Source organism: Engraulis encrasicolus, chromosome 13, assembly GCF_034702125.1.
Source record: "Engraulis encrasicolus isolate BLACKSEA-1 chromosome 13, IST_EnEncr_1.0, whole genome shotgun sequence".
NCBI classification, from domain to species: domain Eukaryota; kingdom Metazoa; phylum Chordata; class Actinopteri; order Clupeiformes; family Engraulidae; genus Engraulis; species Engraulis encrasicolus.
In genome coordinates this window covers 30,716,971-30,728,210 of record NC_085869.1, presented here as the reverse complement: position 1 = coordinate 30,728,210, position 11,240 = coordinate 30,716,971, and the positions used below count along the sequence as shown (strand labels likewise).

At 43.8% G+C, this 11,240-nt stretch overlaps 1 protein-coding gene across 2 annotated transcripts; it reads left to right on the top strand.

Annotated features, from left to right (window-relative positions):
* Window positions 1-6,766: 6,766 nt before the first annotated feature.
* pou3f3a (POU class 3 homeobox 3a) lies at window positions 6,767-9,807 on the top strand. Of its 2 annotated transcripts, none has more exons than XM_063214562.1 (2): window positions 6,767-8,491; window positions 8,804-9,807. In XM_063214562.1, exons 1-2 carry the CDS (start codon window positions 7,265-7,267, stop codon window positions 8,909-8,911), a joined length of 1,335 nt encoding a protein of 444 aa, XP_063070632.1. In that variant the 5' UTR covers window positions 6,767-7,264; the 3' UTR covers window positions 8,912-9,807. The 2 variants fall into 2 exon arrangements, with proteins under 2 accessions (XP_063070632.1, XP_063070633.1); XM_063214563.1 differs by having other exon boundaries at window positions 6,767-8,531; window positions 8,804-8,936.
* The last annotated feature ends 1,433 nt before the right edge of the window (window positions 9,808-11,240 follow it).

Below are 11,240 nucleotides of genomic sequence, written 5' to 3'. Positions count from 1 at the left end.
CACAAAACAGTGCCAAGTCGCTGCCAAGAATGCGTTCACCCCTCTGAACGGTTCTTACAGGCAAGTGCCATATGGTTCCATTATAACACGCACAAACAGGTCTACAGTAGTAGAGTATATGACTGTGCCGAAGAGGCGGCTGTTTTAATACGCGAAATATTCTCCCTGAGAAAAACTTTGTCTTTTTCTTTTTTTTTTTGACAGTGCAAAGTACAATAGCACGTTGTGCAAGTGTATCTTTCAGTCATTGTCTTCTCTTGTTGTCCCATAAGGGTGTACTGTACTACGTATCTTATAAAAGTAGCTCTTGCTTGCTGGTCTTTATCACCCCTCCGTGTCGGCCCAAAAGCTCTCCACTGTTCTCTCCTCCACGGAAAGAGGAGGCGAATTATAGTCAGTCATTTACAGTACTCGAGGCAAGCTGTTCTGGAGAGCAAAAACGAATCTAAAAGAGTTATAGGCACATATGCATAATCAATACTAAGGGTCGATAAAACATATGGTGATGAGGAAAGGTGTAGCCTATCGAGTCCAAGATAGCTACAGTATATTTACCTACAAAGAAAGAGAACTGGAACAATGATGGGCTTTTGATTATTTCTGGCATATGTGTAAAAAGTTTATGAAACTATACACCAGTAATTGTGGTCATTTTAAATTCACTTTAGGCTACACACATCTGAGTTTAGTTTCAGATTATGTCCTTTCTATCAGTTACAGAATCCTCAATAAATTGGATGTCAGAAGATGAGTGTAAACATAAATATGATGTATGAATGTGTTTGGGGGCACTTCAAAATATGGTTTCTTTCTGAAAAGAGAAAAGGTGTATCTCCTGCTGTTAAAGTAATAATGTATTTGTGATATCCATATCATATACCATTCAAATTCAAAATCAGTGGACCTATAGGGCCGTTGGCATTTCAAGTTCCCATGACGTCTGAGATATCCTACTCTACTTGTGTACACGGCAAAACATTTAACCTCTCAAAATATATCATCAACATGACCTATCTGACCGTGGGAGGAGTCTAAAGTAGTGTGTCTATGACACACTGCAGATCATCGCTATTGGGTGGTGGATGGATCTGGAATGGATCTCTCTAACCAACACTGTGGGCTGCGGAGGCTCTGTGTGTAGGCCTCTGGCATCTGAGGAAGGCTGAAAGTACACCTGGAAGAGTTAAACATTGATTTCCCTCATGCATATCAATTGTTGCTCTCTCTCTCTCTCTCTCTGCATATCAATTGTTGCGCGCTCTCTCTCTCTCTCTCTCTCTCTCTCTCTCTCTCTCTCTCTCTCTCTCTCTCTCTCTCTCTCTCTCTCTCTCTCACACACACACACACACACACACACACACTAGGCCTACACTTTCATATCTCTCTCTCTCTCTCTCTCTCTCTCTCTCTCTCTCTCTCTCTCTCTCTCTCTCTCTCTCTCTGAAACACATGAGAAACACATGACTGAAGGAGAGCACTGTCTGCAGAGTGATGTACTATACATTTGCTGTGGATGAGGGTGGGTTGTGGTTTGTGCACAAGGCTGATGTTTTTCTGTCCTACACTGTTCCCTGGACAAGCTGTTGGCCAGATTGCAAAGGATGCAGCCAGGCAGCACCAGACTCCACATAAAAACTAAAGGAGCACAGTGCTCTGAGTTTCTCAAAGCAGTGGGTGTTACATATTATGCGTTTCTTCTTCTCTCACACACAAAAAGGAACTGCACTGAAAATATGCACACGCCCAATAGTGCGTGGGTTGCTGATGTAGTTTGGTTTGTCTGTCAAGTGATTCAATTTCATAAGGATTTAGAGCGATCTGTGGAGGGGGTCTCTTGGGAAATATAAACTTTGATTAATGTAAACCCAATGAAATGGCGAGAATGGGGAGGGGTTGGCGGCCAGTACCTACACGCAACACTCCCCTGGCAATCAACAACATAACATCTCGGCAAACAAACATCACCAACTGAATGGCCTCAAGGATGCACGACGCGAGCCTGTGAGGTTCCATACATGCACCAGAACTCGTGCGCAGAATGACGTGTGCTGTAAGGGATGTGTGCAACAACGAGTCTCCCAACTGTTGAGGGGGTGAAGATGTTTAGGCCTGCCAGTTGTCTCATAAGTGTTGAATTCAAACTGCAAGGCGTTTTTTTATCGTCTTTGACAGTGAATATTTACCCAACACAGTTTCCAGAAGCCAGGTATGTTGCACATTGTAGATTTCTAAATGGAAGCCCCGACTGGTATATTTTGTCAGGAAAGAAAACACAAAGACGTAGGGGACGGCCGATGTGACTAGTGGTAATGGTGAGACTAATAAGTGTTTGAACAGCAGCTAGAATGGAAAATGAGACAGACGCCTGCAACGCAACATTAAAATTCTGCCGACATATCCTGCTGTCAAATGATTCACGTTTTGCATGGTTTTCTGTTCAAGATAAGTGCGCCACTACACGAAAAGACAGTGCGTATTTCTGATTAGATCATGGCACTTCAGTTTCTTCTAATGCAATGGACAACATAAATTAGGGTATTTTTTTTATTACTATTCAAGGCCATCATTTGTCAAATTGGAGATTTTGGCTATAACCTATTGCGCATTGGGCCACGACGGTCTATATGCAATATTCTTAAACAAAAAAAACAAAAAAACATTAGGTCACTTTTAATTTTAGGCTATTGTGACTAGCAGCTATTTTATAGCCTATAGAAGAAATGTTGTATTAGGCCTACGTGTAAAACGTCCAGATAGGCCTATGCAAAGAAGACGAAACTGTTTAACATTTTATAGACCTGCTTATTAGCCTGTAATAACGTTGTTGTGGAATCAAAAGTGGACCAGTGTTTCTAAAAATGACAAATGTAGCGTTCACATTGAGAAAAAAGGCCACGGGCAACTTCATGACATTTCAACTATAGGCCTAAACTATTCAATATGCCGGATGGCTGAACGCTTAACTCACTGGAAATTAAGTAGGCCTAAATGTAGATTTTTCTTTTCTGTTTTCTTATTCCCCTAAAACATTGGCAGTTACTGTTAGGTTGGGCCTATTTACTTTTTAAAATTGCATTTATTTATTTTTCACAAGTAGTAAGGCTACTACAGCTCCCATAATAGGCTACGTCTCCCATAGTCTAATAGGCTACTGGAAATTCTCTTTTACAGTGGGCCCAACTCTATAGGCCCTTATTTATTCGATGTTTGTTCTAAAACAACAGAACTGCAAGAGGCATCTGTAGGCCTATGCTATTTTTAAAAACGTAGGCCTAAACATAACTGACGAAATAATTTTACATAGACCTAATAACAATAGTGTAGGCTATATGTCTAAAGCCTGGCTGTCTTTGAACTTCAGCCAAAGCAAATGCGCGCCTCAATAGACGCTTCAATTGTGCAGTGACATGCATGACACATTCCTCAAGTTAATGTGATGCCAGAAAACTTCGATTCGGACATCTACACTGCTACTATTTAGCCTAACTATTTTCAAATAAACTTTATCTGCTTGGGATATTCACAACAACGTGTAAGACAGGTTTAACGCATTGTTAATTAAAAATACACCGCCGTATCTCTCATGTAAAACTGACCCTAACAATTGTTCTACTTTTTGCATTGGTTAGGGCTTAATTTAGGCTAATAACTCTGTTTGCAATTTACCATGGTCTGCTTGTGTTAAGGCAAAAGCATATGCCTAATTAAGCTCGGCCTAGGCTACTGTATGACTAGCCTATAACAACATATTCAAATAATATTTTAGACAAAAATGAGTGGCACAAGGCAACCTCAATCAACCAGCCAAGTTGGTGGCCTAAGTTCTTCCGAAAGTCTTGTTACCACACATCCAGTGTTGCTGCTCAAAATGTGAACCCCCTCCCCTTCCTCCTCATCCCACCCCCTCTCCTCTTTTTTTTTTTTTTTTTTTTTTTTTTAAATCTCACCATGGTAACCGCAGTGGGGGCTTACAAATGCCTCCCCATCATTGTGACGGGCGTTTTCGCGCATCTGTGTCCGACCGTTCATTCACCATTAATCCGTGAGAAAGCGCACAGTGAACCTTCACAAGAGGAGAGGGGGAAACAAATCGCATAGGCTACACAATGATGAAACTGCACCGAAACTATCTTACCTTCAATTTATAAACAATTCGACAAAAATCGTGACGTAACCAAATATCACCATACGCTGCAAAAATGGGACATTTTCTTTGCCGTCTATACCCCAGTTGGACCACAGTCTTTTGTGTGACAAGCGCATCAAATTCTGAAGTCAGGCCCTGTTCTTGTGAGTTTCTAAGGTTGTCTAACCCACCTTGCTACATTGCACTGCCGCTTGTCTGAGGCAAGTGTGAATGCGTAACTTGAGAAGAATTTCAGTGACTTGTTCTGCCCGGGGGAAACTTTGCCAAAGTAGGAATATTTTAACATAGCCTGTCAAAGAAAAAAACGACACTAACCCCCTCGTTTGCTGAGACTTAAGGCAGTGCCCATGGCCACCGTTCATTTAAATGTCATACTAACAGAAGCATCCCTGACTGAACGACTGAACATGATGTTTCTCTCACGCGCACAGACACACGACGCACACATGCACTGGTCCACACACTCGGATAGTCAGAGAGAGAGAGAGAGAGAGACAGAGACAGAGAGAGAGAGAGAGAGAGAGAGAGAGAGAGAGAGAGAGAGAGAGAGAGAGAGAGAGAGAGAGAGAGAGAGAACTTCTCTACACACTTGTAACATAGACTTAAAACTGCGTTCTCAAATGACCGTTTCCTATTTAAAAGTGAAACAACTCCAGACATTTTCCATCTGATTCCAAGTGACCAAAATGACAATAATCACTCCACTTACCGGCGAGAAAATCTCCCCCGCTTTCACCTTTTCGTTTCGAATACACAGCGGTTCCCTCACTTTCCTCAGATTCAACTGAGCTCAGCTCTCCTCTGCTCGGCTATTATTTTCACTTAAATATATGAAAATTTATGCTAATGGAAATCAGCGCTAACTGTTCGTCACTTGCTGTACTTGGGGATTTTTCCCCACTCTCCCTCTCTCTCTCTGTCTCTCTCTCTGTCTCTCTCTCTCTTTCTGTCTCTCTCTCTCACACACCCTTTGCATACAAAAGAAATCAACCCCACAGCAGGTGATGGGAAGATCTATACAAATAAACGACTGAACACATAAATAAACAAAAAGTTGCATCCTGAGAGGGAAAAGCCTTTAACACGTTTAAAGCGTTTTATTCCATGTCACGTATGGATGGCTTTGGGAGAGAAGAAAAAAAACATCTTTCCTTGCCACATCCTTGCCCCCGTGTAGATCAGCGGTCGCAGGAGACACGTTTGAAGGCGCGCACTGTGAAATTCATCGCGGTAATTTGGGTTAAATCCACCGTGGGTATTAATGAAAAGACAGTCCCGTGGTGCTGAGCTTGTCCACCCTGTGCAATGTAAACACTGCCACAGGAGCTACTTTGGCGTATGAGCCGGAAACAAAGTGAAAACTGCTGCAAAAGAAAACATACAGGCAGCGGCAAAATAGCCTAGGCTACTTTAAAGTGGTCCACTGGTCCATATATTTTCACTTATTCTATAGCAAGGAATTTGGGTTCAGTTCGACTCCTTAACAGTGAGTATATCCAAATAAGTTCCATAAAGAGTTTAGTGTCAATACATTTCAAGGGGCATTGGGCTACTTCAATGTCCAAAAATTAGTTTGTTGACGTTTATGAATAACAACTAGCCCCATTATTCACACATCAAAAAAGCAGGCAAAATGACCTGCACATTCATGTGACTATTATACGGGCCTACAACTTGGCCAACACCACGGGTTAGTAACTTTTGATTTATTTGTTTCACACCTCCGTTGTTGCTCAATCAGGGAGTAGAAAGGGAATGTTTGGCGTTACCAGGAGTAATGCACGCTCCGGCGTTTTCCTCAAGTCCCCCATGGACTGCTCAATTTGCCCTTGTTTGGGTTGCCACTCTCTTTTTCCGCGGTTCACTGGGGTTTGCCTTCACTTTTGTGGTTCCGCTTGGAAACATCTTTTCAACCATTAACTCTATGACGACTGAGGAGCTAGGATCTGCAAGCCCGAGAATTGCTCCAAGTTTTTAAATTCACCAAACTATAAAGTGCGTGTCTGCGAAGTGTGCATTTGTGTAATGCCAACCGTTTCCGATGGAACACTATTAGCCTACATTTAGTCTAGTGTGCACATAAGTGATCTTTTCACCCTCAAATAACAGCTGGAAATTATTCGTTTTGTCCAAAATGTGGAACAAAGCAAACGAATAGCCAAACCCAAATACCCAATCATCTGCATTCATGCTTTACACTACAACTCATACAATCCACAATAAATTATAATAGTGTGTGTGGAGCAAGAAGCACGGCTTTCCTGTGCATTGCCGTAAGCAGCTGTCTGTCGTTGAGAAGCGGGCCAATCAGCTTCTGTCCTGCAGTAGACTCGGCATCCTAATTGGATGAAAGATGTAGATGGTGTGCGCAAGCCCAGGCGAAGATAAACATTCGTTTGCTTTCTAGTCGAGAGGGAGGGACAGCTCCAAGTATAACAGGGAAAGAGAGGGAAGGAGAAGCAACGACAGTGGGCAAAAACAACGTAGCCATAAATATAAACGCGTGCACTTGAACGTGTCGATAACAAATTCTGATGCGACTTAACTAAAGCAAGGCAAGAAAAGGCGAGAGGAGACAGAGGCACCTGAGGACCACATCGGAAGCATCCTGACCGCAACTTTACTAAGGAATAACAATGTTCCACTGACATGTCTTCTTCTCTACTCAGCATGAATGGGGCGATGTGCTTTCCAGGAGAAACTGACAAGCCTGCACAACTGAGAGAAGTTCACGGAACGCCCAAACTTATCGAATGATATCTAGCTTTTTTGTTTCTTTTGGCATATAAGAGATAGTTGAATTCTGACCCAAAGTGATGAGTATATTTTATGACTGTTGTTTTTACTCAAGTGGATTTAAAGTTTTTGACGTTTTCCAATTATTTATTGATGCTGTACAAACTTGCCTGTGACAAGACGTTGCCTGATGGATATTTTTCAGAAAGCGTCTCTTTTCTGAGTTTCATTTGTAACGCAGCGAGATACCGCCCATGCGTGTTTGAATAATTCATGAAATTGAACTTGGCTGCTGGTTAAGAAGACGAGAAAAAAGTTAAGACAATAGTCTCGGAAGGGAGGAGGGGGGAAGAAATAACATTTTGAAGTGGTCAAGGGGTGATGGCCACTGCCGCTTCCAACCCTTATCTAGCCAGCAATAGTATCCTGTCGTCGGGCTCCATCCTTCACTCAGAGTCGGGAGGCGGTGGTATGCAGCCGGGCAGTGTTGCAGTTACCTCAGTGTCTGGCGGATACAGAGGCGACCATCCGGCGGGGAAGATGGTACAGAGTGACTTCATGCAGGGTGCCATGGCGTCCAGCAACGGCGGGCACATGCTCAGCCATGCCCACCAGTGGGTGACATCGCTGCCACACGCCGCCGCGGCAGCAGCAGCAGCAGCCGTGGCAGCTGCAGAGGCCGCTTCGCCCTGGTCCTCCAGCCCCGTCGGCATGGCAGGCAGCCCCCAGCAGCAGGACGTCAAAAACAACTCCACCAGAGAGGACTTGCACAGCAGCAGCGCGCTGCACCACCGGCCGCCCCACCTGGGAGGCCACCAGACTCACCAAGGGGCGTGGGGTGGCAGCAGTGCCGCTCACATCCCCACCATCACGGGAGGACAGCAGCCGTCCCAACAGTCTCTTATTTATTCCCAGCCCGGGGGATTCACAGTCAACGGCATGCTAAACGCGCCGGGGAGCTTGGTTCACCCAAGTTTGGTGCGTGGGGACACTCCAGAGATGGAGCATGGCAACCATCACCATCATCACCACCACCAGCACCCCCACCACCACCATCACCAGCACCATAGCGCGGTAAGCAGCCACGACTCCCACTCGGACGAAGACACGCCGACCTCGGACGATTTGGAACAGTTCGCCAAGCAGTTCAAACAGCGCCGAATCAAACTTGGTTTTACGCAGGCCGATGTCGGCCTAGCCCTCGGCACTCTGTACGGTAACGTCTTCTCCCAAACCACAATATGTCGGTTTGAGGCTTTGCAGCTGAGTTTCAAGAACATGTGTAAGCTGAAGCCGCTGCTGAACAAGTGGCTGGAGGAGGCCGACTCTTCTACCGGCAGTCCCACAAGTATTGACAAAATAGCGGCACAGGGAAGGAAGCGCAAGAAGCGCACGTCCATTGAAGTCAGCGTGAAGGGAGCCCTGGAAAGCCACTTCCTGAAGTGCCCCAAGCCCTCTGCCCAAGAGATCACTTCCCTGGCGGACAACCTCCAGCTGGAGAAGGAGGTGGTCAGGGTGTGGTTCTGCAACCGCAGGCAGAAGGAGAAGAGGATGACGCCGCCAGGAATACCCCAGACCCCGGAGGACGTTTACTCTCAGGTCGGCAACGTGAGTGCAGATACACCGCCTCCGTCCATGGACTGCAAACGTATGTTCAGTGAGACATGAAAAAATACACACATGGGTACAATATACTCAATTGGACCATAATCGTACACACAAAAATGTTATATTCAGTATTTTTGATACTGTGATATCAAATATAAACGTACTGGCATTTTGATATTTTTTTTCCAAAAAGAAACAAAAACAAAGTGAAGTACCCCATCTCTTCTCAATTCCCGTCTAAAACAACCGCCCTACGTTTTCAGGATCAAATGTGTCTAACACCCATGACTCTGTGTGTGCTCTGTCTTTCAGGGAACTTTTTTAGTAGATTACTTAAAAGATGCAAGTTTGAACGATGAACCGGACGACCAGGGGTTGACACCGACGCGCGCTCTCCGTCAGGTAATTCTGGCGCATTGACAACACAATCAAATCATCTCCTGAAAAGCGAAAACACAAAAACGGACCATTCCCCTTTGTTGTACAAAGTTGGATTGTTTTTTGCTTTTTTCATTATTTGGGACGTGGAAGGCAAAGGGGGCTCAATCATCAGTGTTGACTGTGAAGGATTTCTGGACACCCCAGTGTTTGATCGAGAGGACTGACTGACATTTCACGTTTTGACAAAAGAGGAACACAGGCCCCATCACCCCACCCCCCAAAATAACTCTCCATCCTCACCTGACCCCAAAGATAGCCACCCTTTTGTATTTTGTAGTGTTTTGTGGACCAAATTTACGCGAATGCATTGAGGAAAAGAACTGAAGAAGAAACATGGCGATAATTATTCATTTTTGAAAATTGCACTTAATAGAATTTTTCTTCTCCAGTTGATCCATACACCAGCTTTCGCTGAAAGGCTGTGGCCTTTTCCACTTTACTGCCCTTTCCTTGCAGTATTTTTTATTATTATTTTTCTTTTTCTTTTTTGGTAATTGTAAGTTCATCAATATTATCACGGTCACATGTTAATTGGGGTTATGTGCTTTATATTTTCATTGAAAGGGTTTGCCTATTTTAATCGAGTTTAAATATTGCCAGCTGTAAGTAATGTTTTCCTGACATTTATTGTTAGCAAATATGTGTATCATTTCCCCTCTTTTATAGATATTAACTTCTGTTCACTTCACTGTAGGCCCACCGTCTTTATTCTGGTTATGGTAATTATTATAATTATTTTTAAAAGGGCATAAGGGACAAAGGTGACATCTATCGCTGTTGAAGGAAGGTTTATTTTGTTGTTGATGTAATTTAATTTTAGTTGTGATTCCGTCCAAAATGACTGAGGAAAAATAAATTGGTTTGTATTGAAATTACGTAATATTATTCTTCCAGTGTGTGATGGGCAATTTGGACTCATATCTTAAATGTTTTATGCTCCTTTTAATTCGCCACTTTCACAATGTCTGTTCCTTGAGCTAACATGCCCCCTTGTCTTTTGACCTTCTCATATGGTTTAGTTCTAGTACCCTACTATAGGCCAGTGCAGAGGTATCTAGGCTACTTCCCTACCGCTTGCATTTCTAAAAGGTGCCAGTTCAGAGTGAAATGTTGCAGTGGAACATTGTATTCTTGATTCTATTAATATAGCCCTTAATAACAACCATTCAAATGTTCAAAAATGCAAAGCCGTTAATGTGTTCAGCAATTTGCGTTTTGCACCAAAACGTCATGCGCTTTCCTTGGCTGTCTTTGAAAATGCACCTGCAAAAAACGTTTAAGGTTAACTTCTGAACGTGGATTCAGGCCTACACTGATGCAGCATAAACCTACTGCACACTAGTCATATAAGGACTAGTGTCATTACATGGACTGTCAGTCTGGCTTACAGTGCTGCTTTATCGATTTTCCCCCAATGTGCATGTCGTTTTCATTTCTTTCTAACTGACCGCCTCGGGTCTTGTGTTCGGACCTTGTCTAAGTTAAATGCAGGGTGCTGCATTCTTATATTTACAGGGCACCTCAGCATCGAATATTACTTATGGAAGGCTGGAAAGGCTATTTTCTGAAAACGCCATATATTGTTATTTATTTAATGCTATAGTTGCACGGATATGAAAAAGGGGGTCTGTAGGCCTATTGCCTTGACATTCTGTTTGAACAATATGCAATCAAATGTTCCACCTTCACCCAGCGAGGTGACGTCACGTGAAGGCCGCTGGGAGCACGAGCGAGTAGAGGGGAATTTGTATGCATGTTGATTCGTATGCAGGCCACGTAGCCGAAGGAGTGCAAGATGACCGAGATCGCACCATCAGATTGTAGTGCAGATCAAATAAACATACACTTGCATAGCACGCAAATTGTGGGTAATGTTTTAGTCCACGAATTCACGAATATTTGTATTCTGTTTGTGGGGAAAATGTAATTATTTTGTAGCATGGTGCATTCAGTGAGATGTTTGGTGATTTTAGTGCATTGGCTTGACGTCCCCGAGGTGTAGAAATGGCACAGCCTTCCAGTGCAGGTTTCTTGCTCTTGGGCCTTGGATTATGGAAGTTTCCTTTTCTCCTCCTGGGGCTATTGTGTCGTTGACTATTCAGCCAAACCCAGTTCCCCCCTCTCATACAGATTTAAATTTTGCGGATGATTTACCAGACACTGGTTGCTTGGCAACCGAATTCAACCTGTGCTAAAAGATTAGGCCCATGCATCTGTTTTAGCCGTGGCCTTATCAATAGAGGTGCACAATGTGACCTGCAGGAGAAGAAGCAGCCGCACACAACACTGCAGGCCTAGTGGTCTGCGC

Bases quoted from the DNA above. Each gene is read 5' to 3' on its own strand.
- pou3f3a (XM_063214562.1), top strand. From the start codon at position 7,265: ATGGCCACTGCCGCTTCCAACCCTTATCTAGCCAGCAATAGTATCCTG. The intron at 8,492-8,803 runs GTGAGTGCAGAT...TCTGTCTTTCAG, and splicing joins TTTACTCTCAGGTCGGCAAC to GGAACTTTTTTAGTAGATTA.